General features: G+C 38.6%; 1 protein-coding gene across 4 annotated transcripts in view; it reads right to left on the minus strand.

Moving 5' to 3' along the window:
* PARD3B (par-3 family cell polarity regulator beta) overlaps positions 1–17,031 on the minus strand; it is a 1,048,345-nt gene that overhangs the window by 374,334 nt on the left and 656,980 nt on the right. For all 4 annotated transcript variants that reach the window (XR_009564558.2, XM_060301965.2, XM_030854060.3 and 1 more), the window contains one exon: positions 16,640–16,684. Coding sequence is in view for 3 of the 4 variants with exons in the window: in XM_060301965.2 (XP_060157948.1) it covers positions 16,640–16,684 (45 nt within the window). In the remaining variant the exon portion in view is untranslated. The remainder of the gene's footprint in view (positions 1–16,639; positions 16,685–17,031) is intronic.

Below are 17,031 nucleotides of genomic sequence, written 5' to 3' on the forward strand. Positions count from 1 at the left end.
GTGCAGTGTCAGCCCTGGATGCCATACCCAGAAATTCTAATTCATAGAAACAAAGGATGAAATGGCACAGAGAAAGAAGAAGAAAAACAAAAGTCTACTGATTTCTTCATGCACGACAGGCAACAAGCACATCATCTACTGTACTAATGCTTACCAAGCTAGTATTTTCATTCCAGAGAACTAAGGGGGTTTCCTTAATCTTAGTAGACGCTAACAGCAAAGATAAGCTCTTCAGTTTCAGGAGTATAAGCTGACATCATCCAAATTCTCACGTTGTTCCTTTGCCCAATCTCAGCACCTATTCTATGGTAACATGTCTTGCATAAATGAGAAGTTGCACAAAAATTCTATAAAAGTATCAGAATTTCTGGACTTCAGAAAGAGAAAAACCAAAGAGCATTTGATGCAAAAAGGTGAACGTATGGAAGGACGGCTTTTGTTGGAATGAACAGGACTGGTTTCGATTTGTTTTAGTACCTAAAGGATCTATCAAAGAGCCTTCTCATAAACTACTCTTTGGGTGTGGTCATGACAAGGAATTCGCTCTGGAGGGTGTTCTAGGAGTCAAAAAACAATTCTAATCAGCATCTGATCCATGGCCCACATAGGCAGTGACAACAAATAGCCCGATAAGCCTCTTCTTCCCAACTTCATGACAAGGCAAATCATAACCTGATAAAAGCTCCTTTGTAAACCCTATTTTATTTCTTCCTATAACAATGAATCATTCTAATAATCTCTAGACAGTGTCGTAAATCATAGCCTGAAACTACAAATATAACCAGCACTTTTTACTATGTGGTTTCTGATGAAGGGAATTTTCCATTTCAGACTTTCTCAGCATATTATGGACATCATTCCCAGCTTTGTTCCTATGTCCTGTGGCTTTCCATATACTTCTAAAGAGTATTTTGTCAAAAGCAATCCAGACTCAGTGAGATAAAACCATGTCTGGGTGAACATGTGCTTTAATCTGCATTGAGCCCAATGGTTTATTTGAACTCAGCCATTTACGAAGGATAATCATTCATTCTTTCATCCATTCGTTCAGTCAGCAATTATTAGACTAGAGACTTCTGCTTCCAGCTATGTATTAATTCTCAAAATCCCGATAATAAAATACAAATAGATCCTGGATAAATTAAAACAAATATACATTTAAATGCACTGCTTAGCTCATAGGAAATTAAGGGAAATCCTAAAGCAAAGCAACCCTCAAAAGGATCTACAACCTGAGTAGAAGGGTAGGCAAAGAAACCTCAACGATCAAATACACTTTCCTCAGCAAAGTGAGTTCAAGAAAATCTCTCTTTACTCTGGTTCTAGAAAGGAAAAATAACAATGAAAACAAAACAAAACAAAACAACCCACAAAAAGACAATCTTCATGTCTCTTTGAGAATTTTCAACCACAGGACAACTGTCCTCTTGGAAGTATTAAATCAAGTTTATTTTTCTCTCAATTAATTAAGCTGTCAGCCAAGAAATTATATGAAAGTGGTTCCAGGTTAGTAGTACTCTGCTTGTACCCCAGAAGCAGCAAATCTAAATCTTCTGTGGAGAAAAGCACATGCAAATCAGGCTCCCCCAAATGCTCACACATTAAATCCAACCAAGTATGACATCCTAAAGAGAAATGACCAAATCCATCAAGAAAAAGTCACCGTGGATGAGAATCAGCAGAAACATGAAAGATATGTAGATACCAAAGTGGAATTAGAAGACAGACCTGGAGAAATTACTCAGAATGGAATACAGAATGAAGGCGACAGAAAAGTATGAAAGCGTGTCTAGGAGACATGGCTGAAGAGTGAGGTCTAACATACATCTAATAGGAGTTCCACTGGGGAAGAGGCACATTAACATTTATAATTTCCCAGGAGTGATGGAAAACATTAATATACAGCCATAGGAGACACATTATATACAAAGAAAGATAATATAAAGAAACCTACAGCAAGACCTAGATGGTAGTGAAAGTAAACATCAAAGACAAAGAGAATTTAAAAGTGTCCAGAGAAAAGACTGATCACTGGTACAGAGAGGCCAATTAAACCAATGGCTGACTTTTCACAGTAGAAGCCAGAAGACACTAGAAAAAACACCTTCAATGTGCTGCCAGCATAACACTGTATACTCAACAAAACTAGTTGTCAGAACAAGATGTTTCCTGATAAACAACAGAGTATAATCAATAGACCATCATTAAAGGAATGTCTGAAGAGCATACTTCAGAAAGAAGGAAAATGATCCCAGAAGGAAGATCTGAGGTATAAGAAAGAATGGTAAGAAAAGAAATTGGTAAATACACAGGTGACTTTGAAAAAATAATAGATACAGAAAACATTAAAATTAATATATAATAGGTGAATCAAAAAATAAGAAAGAAAAAAATGGAACACAGTATAGAAATTGGGAGGGGGTAAGGAGAGCAAAAGTATTCTAAGTTCCTTATATTGTTTGGGAAAAAGATTAAGTATGAACTAATTTTAGATTTTATTAAGTATGCATGATAAAAGTGAAGTGTATAATTTTCAAATTAATATAAGAAAAAAGAAAACAAAATGAAGGGCTTCCCTGGTGCGCAGTAGTTAAGAATCTGCCTGCCAATGCAGGGGACCTGGGTTCAAGCCCTGGTCTGGGAAGATCCCACATGCCACGGAGCAACTAAGCTCATGAACCACAACTACTGAATCTGCGCTCTAGAGCCCGTGAGCCACAACTACTGAGCCTGCGCTCTAGAGCCTGGGAGCCACAACTACTGAGGTGCGTGCCACAACTACTGAAGTCCCTGTGCCTAGAGCCCGTGCTCCACAACAAGAGAAGCCACCGCAATGAGAAGCCCGCGCACCGCAATGAAGAGTAGCCCCCACTCGCCGTAACCAGAGAAAACCTGGGCACAGCAACGAAGACCCCACACAGCCAAAAATAAAAAAAAAAACAAGAAAACAAAAAAAAAACCCCAAATGAAACAGGAATTCATTCTAAGAGGACAAGAAGTGACTCATGTATAAAATAATATGATAAACGTAAATCTAAGTATGCTAGTAATCTCAATACGTGCAAATGTGCCAAATTTCCAGTTACAATTCAGATTGTCAGAACGAACACACACACAAAAAAATTGTAAGGCAAGACACACATATAAAGACATGGGGAGTTTGAAAGTAAAAATATGCAAAAAGACATACAAGCAAAAGACTTAGCAAATACTGAGCAAAGGATGCCTACTCCATGCCAGATACTGCTCCTGCACTGGGGCCCACGGTCTCTGCCTGTGTGCAGCTCACGTTCTGTAGGTGAGGAGACAGACAGTACGTTAAACACACACACGTACACACACACACACCACAGACTGTGATAAGTGCTACTGGGAAGTGAACAGACTAAGTGACAGAAACTGACTTATTCTGCCTCTTTTAGATGGGGTGGTCAGGGAAGGTATATCTAAAGAAGGAACACTTGACCTAAGAACTGAATCAGAAGGAGTCAGCCACGTGAAGGTGAGGGAGATCATTCTGAGCAGAGGGAAGGCATGTGCAAAGGGCCGCGGAAGAGAACAAGTTGGCCTGCTGAACACAGAAGGCAGGTAACCCGGGCCAAGTGTCCTGAAGGAGAGGAGCAGTGGGAACAAAGTCAGCAAGGCAAGCAGGGAGATGAGGCTGGCCTTGGGGCTTGTGGTCAGAAATGTGGATTATTTTCTATGAATGGTGGGAAGCCATCGGAGGATTGTAAGCATTTGAGGACATGATTTGTGTCATGTTTGCCAGAGATCCCTTTGGCTCTTGTGGGGAGAATGGAATGGCAGAGAGTAGGGAGTTAGGAGGCTACTGAAGGTATGAGGTGATGGTGGCATGGGCAAGGGTAGGCAGGAAAGCTTTGGGCTGTGTTCCTGTGGGACAAACCTGATTTCCTACTGGATTAATGGGGTAGGTAAAGAAAGGTGAAAAATGAAGACTGACTCTGCATTTGTAAGAGACTGCTTTTCCAGGCTCACACAGAAGGGCACCATGGTATCTGTTATGTTTCCTTCTCTGATGAAGATGGCCTGTTAGAGGCATGTACTTCAAAATATAACTCAAGTTAAACTTGATGGAGAGAAATTCATAGTAAGAAACAGTTGAAGATTTGGACATTTCTTTGCTGAAGGAGCCAGTGTTCAACCAGAATTGAAGGCATCAGTCCATGGACAGAAAATGGGGCCCAGTGAGTATTATATAGCCCAAGGCCTCAGGGTGCACGTACTTTTCTCAAACCAAGATCTTCTGAGCTTTGCAAAAAAGCACAACAATGGAAACGATGGACATGCTGATGGAAACGTACAGAATTCATCACTGTTTCCCAGACCTCAGCAAACTGTGTCATAGGACTTCAGGATAATTTGCCAGGTTCACAAATCATTTTATACTGTTATTTCCTAATATTATTTAAAATCTCATACTTTTTCCACTAATATTTTAGTTTTAAAAATGTAGCCCTATTATAAATAGAAAAATAGTACTTTACTAATACACGTTAATATAGATGCATACTTTTGAAAAAGAAGAAGTGTTTGTCCATATAAATCACTTAAAATAGTTCATCAACCGCTAGGTCACTAGACCAACCGATAGTAACATTTTCTCTGAGCATAACAAGTAAAAAGCCTCCATCACCAGTTTGACACCAACATTTCTAAATACCTCTGACAACTCCCGGATGGCAATATCATGATACTTCACAAAACTATCTGCTTTTTTTCTCCCTCTTTCTTTGCAGTTGTTGTTTTCCTGGTTGAAAAGGCATGCACATTTACAAAAAAAGGATTAGTTAATAAAAGGGTTTTTATTCAAAAGGTTACTTTCAACAGCTTTGTTCTATTTTGATGGGGTGGAATTTGTAAGTGGTTTTGTGTGTGTGTGTGGTTTTTAATTATCAACAGAGTGTTAATGAATTTGCATTTGCTTATTTTAGCAAGAAGAAGTAATCTAGGTTGCTTTAAGTTTTCTCTTTAACTTTTACATATTCATCACAAGCTCTCATTATAATTCTGCTTTTATTGGACACAGTTGGGCACCATGAACCTCTAAAAAGCATGACGTGGGTGCCTTACTGAATAAATTTCAAAGACTACGTTCCTGCCCTCTAGGATACCAAAAATTGACAGGGGAGTTTAACATTCCCCAAATATGTTTTTCATTGGCACATTTTCCAGCAACCCATAAATGAGGTATCTCATGGTTAAGCCTCTCTCTATTCCCTTCCTCCCGAAATACTTTTGGGCCCCAAATAGGTTCCCAGCGTGACTCTGGGATTCAGCCTCTCATCTCCTTCCCAGAAACTATCCCTTTTCCTGTGGTTCTTCTGTGCATATGCTGTGCCAGTCCCCAGGCTAAATCATCTCACGTGTACAACATTTCAATGATTAGATTCAGCATGTGAAATTTTAGTATGTTTGAAAAGTTTTTACTTTTTTAAACCCATAAAGTTTTTCATTACTCAAACTGCACATAAATATCGTCTCAACATAAAAATTCAAATACTACAGATAAAGCAAAAGTCCCCCTTGACCCCCAACCTCATCTTCTTCCTCTAAGTAAGGCAGCCACTGTTAACTTTTTCTATGTATTTGCATTTTTGTATAAGCACATGGTAGTTTCAGTGTTTGCATTCCTACTGTTGCTACTGAACTGTGAATACCTTAGGGGCAGAATCCACAGTCCACACAACCTTGTATTTGTGGTACCTGGTCCAGGGTCCGGCACACAGTAAGCATTCAATAAATACTGGTTTAATAAAAGAGTTAACACTGGTTCCTGCCCTTTCATTCAGTAGATAACAGAGTTCTCCTGCCTATATGAGGAAAAGGTAGGCCTTGGGATTATTAATGGTCTAAGGGAGTCAAGACTATTGATCAAAGGAGATTTGAGAAGCAGCCTGTGCGGGTCCTTGGGGGCTAACTGGCTCTAGAGCAGAAGTGTGAGCTAGGGCAGGAAAGGGTGAGAGAAGTTAAAAAGTATAAAACCAGAGCCTGGAGACACCTGAAGTTAAACAAGGCTAGATACCAGAGGAGACCTTGGTCTGAGGAAGCTGGGGAGGGTTTTTCAGGGAGGTGGGCCTTCAAAGAGTTCCGCTGGGGCTCTGAGGCATGAAAGAATAAGATACGGTCAGACAGCAGTGGTGAGTAGCTCTGTGAATTGGGAACAAGTGTGATGAGGCGGGGATGGGGTGGGGTGGAGGGCGACAGTGGCATGAGACAGGCTGCAAGGGCAGATCAAGACAAGGTGACAGAGGGCATGGTATGACTTGTTAAAGGTACTGAAATTTATCCCTGTCGATAGAGCCTAAACACAGGAACAAATGAACATTTTTTTAAGTAGGCAAAACCTTTCTTGAAATATACTAGTCTTTTAATGCTTCCCCCGCCTCAACCCAGCATTCACTTATGGAACTCATACGTGTGTACACATACACAAGTTGTGTAAAGTCACACCGACATTATCAAAGCCAATATATTCTAGAATATTTCTCACCATTAGTTGGCATTGTTATACCTTTATCAGATATTAAACAAACAAAATTTATGCTTTCACATATTTTATGTTATTCAACACAGATTGGGCATTCATTATGTAAACGCTGATCTTCAGGTGTCTCAGGCTGGGGTTTTTTTTGGTTTGTTTTTTTTACATCTTTATTGGAGTATAATAGCTTTACAATGGTGTGTTAGTTTCTGCTTTATAACAAAGTGAATGTTATACATATACATATGTTCCCATATCTCTTCCCTCTTGCATCTCCCTCCCTCCCACCCTCCCTATCCCACCCCTCTAGGTGGTCACAAAGCACTGAGCTGATCTCCCTGTGCTATGCGGCTGCTTCCCACTAGCTAGCTATTTTACGTTTGGTAGTGTATATATGTCCATGCCACTCTCTCGCTTTGTCACAGCTCACCCTTCCCCCTCCCCATATCCTCAAGTCCATTCTCTAGTAGGTCTGTGTCTTTATTCCTGTCTTACCCCTAGGTTCTTCATGACATTTTTTTTTCTTAAATTCCATACATATGTGTTAGCATACGGTATTTGTTTTTCTCTTTCTGACTTACTTCACTCTGTATGACAGACTCTAGGTCCATTCACCTCATTACAAATAGCTCAATTTCGTTTCTTTTTATGGCTGAGTAATATTCCAAACTTGTCCTTCCAACATCATATGTCGGCTGAAATTTTGGTGAGAAAAGTTCAGAAGTAAAACACTGCTGGAATGTCTAAACAGCCAATCACTTAACACTGGCAACTAGATTATCCGTAGAAGTTTAAAATAAAAGGTCCTGCAAGCAGGGAGCTATAAGCTCTCTGGGTCATTGGAATCAGAGTGTCTCCGTTTTTTTCTCTCCACAACACATTTACACATAAAATACTTTCCTTAAAAGAGTGATTTAAAATTCCAGGTGTCAATGTAAACCTTTCTAAAATAATTACATGGGAACCGAAAAGCTTTGTAGCCCCTGCCAAATCTACTCTTGATATAGGGCTGCCATCATTTAAAGCTAGTAGGGGGCTTCCCTGGTGGTGCAGTGGTTAAGAATCCGCCTGCCAATGCTGGGGACACGGGTTCGAGTCCTGGTCCAGGAAGATCCCACATGCCGCAGAGCAAGTAAGCCCATGAGCCACAACTACTGAGCCTGAGCATCTAGAGCCCTTGCTCCGCAAAAAGAGAAACCACCGCAATGAGAAGCCTGCGCACCGCAACAAAGAGTAGCCCCCACTCGCCGCAACTAGAGAAAGCCCGCGCATAGCAACTAAGACCCAACGCAACCAAAAATAAATAAATTTAAAAAAAAAAAGCTAGTAGGTATAGAGTCCAACAATTTTACTGAAATAGTTTCATTGCAAGAAGTTTACTTAGGAGATCCTAATGCTAAATACAAAGGAAAGAGGACAGAATTGGTGCTCACAGCTTAACATTTATAGTTATCATGCTTTTGAGAATGTAATTTGTTTTTACCCATGACACCTTCAAGTCCATACAATAATATGCTGACTGATGATGGCGTTTCTGTGTAACTTTTAAGGCACTCGCTGTTTTCTGTGGCTCCTACTGTTGTCCCTCTCCAGTTGCACAGCGAGTCCAAAGCTGAGTACAGATAGCTCAGCCTACAGAAAAGTTTTAATGTCAAACATTCACTTTGTACTTATCAACCATCATGCAGTCATTTAATAAGATTTTTCACTGTAGATGTTCACTCTGGCATTTAGAAACGCTATTAGAATTGTCAGTTCCAAACCACTGTTTTCCAAATGTACAAGACACATATTCCCCATGGATGGTGAAGTTTGAGAGAGTTCAGCCACATTTGAAGAATCTGACATATATAGAAATAGGCTCGTCTCTTTATAAAATTACTTTTAATTTGTTCAAACAGTTAAAACTTTAGAAACTATACATTTTCTAAATCAATGCACACTTAAGCACAGTAAATTTTATCTCCAAAGATAAGCTGTTGAGTTCTGAATTATGAGACAGGATAATAAAAAATTTCATTGCTGAGAAATTTGTAATATCAATATCAATATATAAGGGCATAGGGGAAAAGTATGTACTGAATACACCATATCAACAAATGTCTATTGGAGCTCAGAACAGAATAATCTGTCCTGTACATTTATATGTAGGGGAAAAATAAACACCATAATAAAAATATAAACTATAACGAACAGCAACCATAAACAGATACAGACTTTGTGACAAAGTCTGTAATAAACTTTGAACAAAGTACATACTTTTTGTATATAGAAGCTTATTCAATTCTGGTGGGTTTCAATGAGAGAAGCTGAAAAGACAAAAGACCAGAGCTGTGCTAAATTATTCTTTCTGTTATCCATGCTGGGTTTGGGGAAATTTTGAGCATTTTAATGACAGTTTAGGTTATTAAATCAGGCAAAACTGGTAGCAATGGTGTTTGAATTCACAAAGCAAGAGGTTGCTGAAGTAGAAGTCAACAGGTCTGACCAGCTGGGCCTTTGGTGGGGGGTGATTTTCCCTGTCTAGGTATCAATCTACTCTTTAAAATAAGTTGGTTGTATCAGACATATATAACTATCCACTTAGTCCTAACTTTCTATAATTTCACCATAAATAGAGAACTGAAAATATAACTGCAAAAGATAAGAACATTTTGTTCAGGGGAAAACTGTAACTCATGTGCAACTCAACCCTTGAATGCAGTGAATATGTGCATGTGCAGGTGTAAATATATTGTTTCGTAGCATCCCATCCAATTTTGCTTCAATGACTTAAACACATCCCAACATGGGCTACCTATTATCTATAGTGTTTCTTATTTTCTTGACCAGCCTATTGACCAACCGTACAATGCCATTATGTACAGACTTTGACATCATCAAGAAAATTGAGACCATTAACATCCTTAATTTCTTACCCCCTCTACCTACAAATTTATCTGTACTACATGCAGCCCTGCCACTTTCCCTTCAATCTTGGCTCATCCTCTTCAAAGCCAACTGCTATAAAACTATACTCTTAATCATATCCCTTTAAAAATGTCCTCTTTCCTCATTCTTCATTCTCTTACAAATGTCTCTTTCTTCTCAGTCAACAAACTTGGTCCTGTGTTTCTCATTAACATGAAATAGAATACCACCACCAACAAAAGACAACTTCTCTTCTCTACATACATCTCTCTTTTCTTCTCTTAATATTAAGCTTCTGGAAAGATCATCTATCCTTGTTTCCACCTCCCATTCCTCCTCAAGCCACTTCCTTTTGATCCTGCTCTTCTGTTTCCTGTCCAGCAGAAATGATTACCCATGGCCATTTCTCGGTTTCCAAACCCAGTAAAATTTAAGCATCTTCTCAAAACTTGTAACCTTGGGACCGTTTCCTCCTGGAAAATCTTCATCTCCTCATCCTTCAGAGATAGGATCTCTTTACAAAAAATAATTCATCCAGGCCACCACTGAGTCATAACTGGCCCAAGCCTTTTTTCTATTTACCAAAGAGTGAGAATTGATTCTCTTGGCAATTGCAAAGCCATCTAAACAAACCAGGTGCATCACTCCTGACACCCTTAGTCATCTCCCAAGATGTGAGCCCTTTGGTCATCTACTCCTTCCTGTGCTGTAGTCTTACACCACTCTGTCCATCCCCCTGTGACTCACCGTCCCACTCTGCCCTCCAGCCCAGAATCCTCCACCTTGCCTCCTCGAATCTCCACTATCCTCCCATGGTTGACACAATGCTGTTCACTTCCAAACCCTTCTCTGAAAATTCCCCTTCCTTTTAGCCTTCATTGAAATCTAGCTCTCCACCAAGAAATCTGCTTCTCCTGCAGCCCTCTCATTTGAAGCTCTTCTTTCCCAGGGTTGGGAGGGGGCTCAGCTATCTCCTTATTTCACATTTCCAAGTTCAGGTACATTGTTTCTCTACCCTTATATAAAATCCTGACTCTTTCAGAGCTAACGCTATCCTGCCAACTTCCTTCTACTCCTCTTATCATTCCTTCTATCACCTTCACTCTCACATCATTAATACATGAACACTGCCACATAGCTTATGGGTTCCCTCTCTGCCTACTCTATTTTCATCTTATCACTGTTGTTATCAAAGGTACTTGCCTCAAGAAACCATTGGCCCAAGGAGGATAAGAGACACAGGCAGAAAACCTGGACCTGAACTACAGGTTAGAGCCAAGCCTGGCCAAACACTTCTGAGATCGGCAAGTCCCAGCCCACCTGAAGATACGTGATCAAAAAATAAGTGTTAACTGTTGGTTTTTTTACGTAGCATGGTTATAGCAAGAGTTGACTGATACACTGATAATCAAATTGGATCTTCTCTCTCATTTACCCACTAAGTTTGATTAAAAAACAAACAAACAACAAAATTGAAGGCTTTATTCTCTAAATACTTCATACTTTTCTTTCCTTAATTTCATCACTTAAATTTATGCCCACATCATCTCTTATCTGGACTATTGCAGTGGTCTTTTAACTATTCTTGCCTTAAAAAAAAAAAAATCCTTTCAAGTCCCCACAACCAGAGTGGTATCACTAGACTATAAAACTGACCACTCCCCTCCTTTAATCTGTTTAGATTCTCTGAGCCTGTAGGATAAAATTCACATTCTTTCATTTGGTAGGCGTTCCCCATGATCTAATCTCTGCCTTCTTGCTTAACCTCCTAGCATGTCACTCTCCCCTTTGCACTCCTGCCATGTCGAATTGTTTACAGTTTCTGGAACACACCATGAAGTTTCATGTTTTCACAACTTTCCATGTGCCTGGAAAGTGTTAGCTCAGTGACCTTTTCTATTCCTCAAACTTCTATTTATCTTTCAGATGCTGCTATGGAAGCACTTCCTTTCTGACACATGTCACTTTGTATCTCCAGCGCTTAAAACTTAATACCTGTTACAGAGTGGGTATTTAATAGACATGAGTGGAACAGAAATAACTTTGAAAGTTGATTTATAAAAAAATGTAGTATCTATTTACTCACGAAATTTAGAAATGCACACACCTACACCACATTTGAATAGTAAATAAACTTATATTTCTTTCTAATTTGATTTGATTCTTTGAAATTTAGAGGATAGCTTAATCACTAACATTTTGCAATATAGGAGACACTAAGGTTGCTTCATAATCAAGTTTCTATAGAAAGAATCCTAGATGTATCATTAATTTTTTTCTAATGAAAACATCCTGAATCCCATGGAAATGTAAATCAAGGCTGAAGCATGTGGGAAATGCATACTTTTTTTGTGTCTAAAGCTATAGTTATCCAACATAACACATGACAGAAGCTTAGAAAATACCCAATAAAAATGTTTGTCCAAATAGATAACCGTGCAGTATTACCTTAACCAACTGATGAGGAAAGAAACAGAGTTCAAATCCACTACCCACTTACTCTATGATTTTAGTTCCTCATCAACAATAACAATGAAAAGTCCTAAAAAACAGTAATTCAATTAGAAGACTCAGATATGAAAAGTGATCATGGTTGGTGCTCCAAAAATTAAATGCATATTTTAACTTAGATATTCTATAAAAGTATGGAACACTAAGACTCAACAAAAGTTATAAAATGTCATTTAATAACCCATTACTCTTAAAGTGACTATCAAATCACCTTATGTTTTACCTTTTCTTTTGCAAAGATTCAGCAATTTCTTTAGCTACATTCGAACATTCTAGATTTGACGTTTACACACAATGCATCTCTTTATTTATTTATTTGGCGGCGCCGTGTAGCATGCAGAATCTTGTTCCCCGACCAGGGATCGAACCTGTGCCCCCGGCATTAGGAGCGCAGAGTCTTAACCACTGGACTGCCCGGGAAGTCCCTACACACAATGCACTTAAAGCAGAATGTATGTTCTGTCAAGTCAGCAACTTGCATACTAAGCTCTCAGCCTTTGCTGTAAGACACGTATCACATGCACATTTCCTATAACTTATGTATAATACGTGTACATCACATGCATATTTTTTTCATACATCTCTTGGCCCACACATTCACGTGCACATGCATGCAGAGAAACAAAGGCACAAATGATCAGATTTGATGTTCTTCTCCTGCTCACTGAATTACCATAGAGAAATTACACCTACTGTGTTCCTGGTTTAGCTAGTTGAGGTTATAAAAGGTAAGTAATGATTTATAGAATATCTTGATATGTGTGTCATGCCTTCCAACTAGACTGTGTCTTACTCCTACATTCTTCTCAGTTCCTGAGATTGTGAGATGCTAGGCACATGCTGGTGGAATATAAAGTGTCCAAATTCATTGGCTCTGCCACATCGCATCTGGGTTTCTATCCTAACCCTAAGAGTTATCAACTGGGAGAACAAGGACTTACGCCTTGAGCTTCAGCTTCTTCATTAGCAAAATGTGTTGAGATACCAACCGTACTTAGTGGCTGCAAGGCACCTCAGCTGGAGAGATGTCCCCCTAGATTGTTAATGGATACTTGCTCATTAATTGATAAACTCGTCTCAGAAAAGGTCTGGACTTACTGCCAACCATTACTTTTACAGACTTGCCTGTTTTACAGTTATATAGACAGGTGTTTGAGACTATAAGAAATTTAAGTAGAAATAGGAAAGCTTTCTAGTCCATTTTGCTAATTAACATGTCAGAGCTCATAAAGAAGGACTCATCATCCGCTTTCTTCAGTACTGCATCATCTTAAAGAGCTGGGTCAGCAAAGATCTCTGTAGACAGTCAATACATATTAAAACCATTCTAAGCAATAAATCAAAACAAAAAAATATGACGGCATGTTTTAAAAAAGTCAAATTTATAAGTCCTTTCTGTCTGAATGCTGAGGGGCATTAAACTATTGGCTTAAGTGTCAGTTCAGTACATAGGGAAAAAAAGGACTCCTTCTTGGACATACTTTATGAGTCTGTGTATAGCTAAAATTAAAGCATAATGTAAAAAAAAAAGGCTATGACAAATCTGATGTCATTTTTCTCTGGATTCTAATGTTTCCTCAGAATATTTGTCATTTTAAAAAATGGTTTTATTGTTTAAAATATACATTTTGCTGAAGTTATTTCCCCTGTGCATTGCTAGGATTTGAGTTTTGTCAGAATTCAATTACTGAGATAGTTAGGGAAAAAGGTGAAAGACAGTTTTTTGGTTTTTCAAGGCTCTCTGAAACTTATGATTTTTTTTTTTAAAGGAGCCAAACAAAAAGCATTTTGCTCCTAACTTCTCTTTGATCGGTCTCACCATCCCATAAACATTAATACCTCTTATATGTGGAAGAGCACCCCATAAGATTCTAAACAGGAGTACCAGCCTGCCATTTTCCTTGCCAAGGTATGAGATGCAATGTACTGCCAGGCGTAGCCCGTGAGATAGATTATTAGAGAAATCTCAAGAATACTGGACTGATTCCAGCAGAGGTGAGGGAATACTACATTTTGGGCCAAAAATGTTAGAAAGATTTATCTTACCTAAGACTTTGATTTGATCTGAGCTCTGAGGAATCAACCATTTAAAGAATAAGCCAAGGAAATGGTGCCAAAAATATTGTCACAAATTTGGGAAGTACCCAAGCCAGACCAACAGATGGAACTTGGCATGAAATGGCTCTCTACACACTAAGTAGCTGACTCAGAAGAAATTTTAACTCAGATGAATTTATTAAAATGTTGAATATCATCCTAAATAAGAGGATGGATGATAGATTTAGGTCAGCACATAAAATTTAATTTAACTTCCTGATGGTCTTGGATAGTGGGAAAGGGGCCCACATTTCCATGATTAAAAAGAGACAGAGGGAGATACACTTTCTTCTTAGCAAAAGAGATACCACTTTTTCACCTGAAAATTCTGGAGAAAGGATTTGGGGAAGAGAAAGGTGAAACAAAAAAGAAGCTGACATTGGCGAGATAAGTACGAATGATCAGGGCACGCTGCACATTACAATCCAAACTGGCACTTGCTTAGTGGTCTAGACTGTAGCAGATGGAGACTATAGTTCTATATTAGGTGAATGTTAAAAATGACTGAACAGGTTGCCAGAATCAAAAGGACCCTTAATTCTCTTTCACTGTCCTCACTACCAAAGCCTAATGGGAAAATGCTCTACCCAGTGTAGCCCACACAAGGAGCTGCACTTCATGGGAGGGATGGGTTCTTGAGGAGCATTATAATTCAAGACCTTAATAGCATCTTTTTCTTTCATGCTGCTTTTTATTTTCTCAGTACTGTCTCTAACGTTTTATAGAGTGCTCTCATTTAAGTCTAGAGCTCACAATTTGAGGTGACTGGTTAGCCCTCTTCACTGTGTTTTATCGTATGCCACTTTGGCTCTAAAGTTATCAACTTTCTGGCTGTTTTCAGCGTTTGCCCCGGTTCCACAAAAAGCCAATGAAAAATTTGATGATGTTGTGATAGAATATAAAAGTACTTAAAATATAAGAATAGTGAATATTGTAATAATAGTTCATTAGTAACAAAAATCTTATTTAAAACATCTGATGTATTTCAACAGTTTGATTCATGGGATATGAAGACCATTAGTATTATTTCTATTACCAGCTAAAATAACTCTGCCATGTGAACCTTACAGTTAACCTGACTGACAGCTTTAAAATTATGCCATTTTTAACATTTTTCTTTTAATTTGGAAGATTATTTCAATTTTTATGTTTAGAGTACTTCTTTCCTAATATCTTTATTTCACACTACATAAAAACATATCATTAAAATTTACCTAAAATACTATACCAATATACCAAGATAATGTTTGCCTTTAAAAAGAGTGACAATAATTTTTGCTTACTGGCTAACAGTAATTTGTTTGGAAATGAAGTAAGATTAGAGTAAGATTCGATTTCCCAGAAAAAGCCAGCAAGTTTATTATTTGTTTTCAAAAACCAAATTGATACACATTCTAAAAAAAATGTTTCTACTTCTTACCTTGAAGCCCATCCCAGTATGTAAATAGGTTTTTATCTTCAAGTATTCATATGTGTAAGAGAGCTAAGGACAAGAAGTACCAGGCATGGGAACAAGCAGCGTGTGGCAATTTATCACTCCCTCAGAAATCTTTTCTTTCACAGTGATCTAACCTCTTAGGCTTTTTATTAGGAGGGGCAGAAAAGAAAACATCTAAGAGTTGTGACCTAGACCTTCCCTGCTGTTATCACTAGTGAATCTGGAGAAAGAAGAAAAGGAAAAAAAATCATAATCTTGTCCTGGAACATGATGGAAGTAATGAGGCATCAAGGCCACTTACTGCTGAGAACATAATTGGCCCATAAACACAGGAGATGCTTGGTGATGGGAACGACTTCTTTGTTTCAGAAACGAAGGGCTGCCAACAAATCATAACCCTCCTGTTGTTTGGAGTGGCATTTCTAAGAGTAAAATGGATAGTTTTCCCCCCAAATAATGCACCCTTACGAGAAAAGGATTACTGCTGTATTTACTAGCTTAGTAGCTTTAAGTGTTTTCAACTAATGTGAATAAATGATGCTGAAGAAAGGGCAAAGGAACAGAAGGTAGGTCATTTGGCAATGAAGGAAAAGCTTGGATTTTAGACCTGAAGGTATATCACACAAAACAGAGAAAGAGCCTAGAGACCCTCAGAGTCCTGGTGGACTTCCTAGGGCACCTCCAGGGAGCTCATTCATGAGTCTAAAGAAAGAGAATACAGTCATCTCAGGCCCAATCCCCTGTGATGACAGGCAAAAAAATGATTCTTTTTTGAGAAGGAAGAAATGGCCACGTTTTTCTTTTTCTGGAATTCTTTGTCCTGTCACTTTAATGTGAGAGTCATCATGGAAAATAATTTCAAACTTTCTTGGGTTTTCTTTGTAATTTTTTGTTATTCTAAGTGTTCAGCTGGCATACAGGTTAAAGATTTGGGGTTTTATAATTATTTTTTTGGAAACCTTTCTTCCTCCTTCTCAAACATTTCAGTCAGCATACATTATGCCACTATACAACACATGGCCAAGCAATAACTCACCTTTGTGGAAGTCGGAGACATCTCGTGTATTAATTAGCAAGTCTTTAAGTGATGAGAGGATGGAAACAGCTTCCATCTGCTACTCAAACACAGCCAGAGATTTCCAGGAAGGAGAATATAAAGTCAGTTACAAGGAATTTCTTACCCGATTTGTGTCCAGCCAATGAATGGACTTTGCTTTCATCTGGCACTGCAAAGAAATTAAAGAGACAAGGATCAGACCTGCTTGTAAATCAGCCATTTTTCGAACAATAAATTAATATAGATTTGTAATAAGTGAAATCTTTTACTGGCAAAGATTTGAGAAAACATCTTCCCCAGCCTGCCTGGGGCACCTCAATTCTATTAATTTAAAGACAGTTATGAAGAAATATATGTACATTAAACCTTCTGTGAATAGAATTTCATTCTTTTAAAAATTTCTAGGGCTTCCCTGGTGGCGCAGTGGTTGGGAGTCTGCCTGCTGATGCAGGGGACATGGGTTCATGCCCCAGTCTGGGAGGATCCCACATGCCGCGGAATGGCTGGGCCCGTGAG

Source organism: Globicephala melas, chromosome 7 (assembly GCF_963455315.2).
Source record: "Globicephala melas chromosome 7, mGloMel1.2, whole genome shotgun sequence".
NCBI classification, from domain to species: Eukaryota; Metazoa; Chordata; class Mammalia; order Artiodactyla; family Delphinidae; genus Globicephala; species Globicephala melas.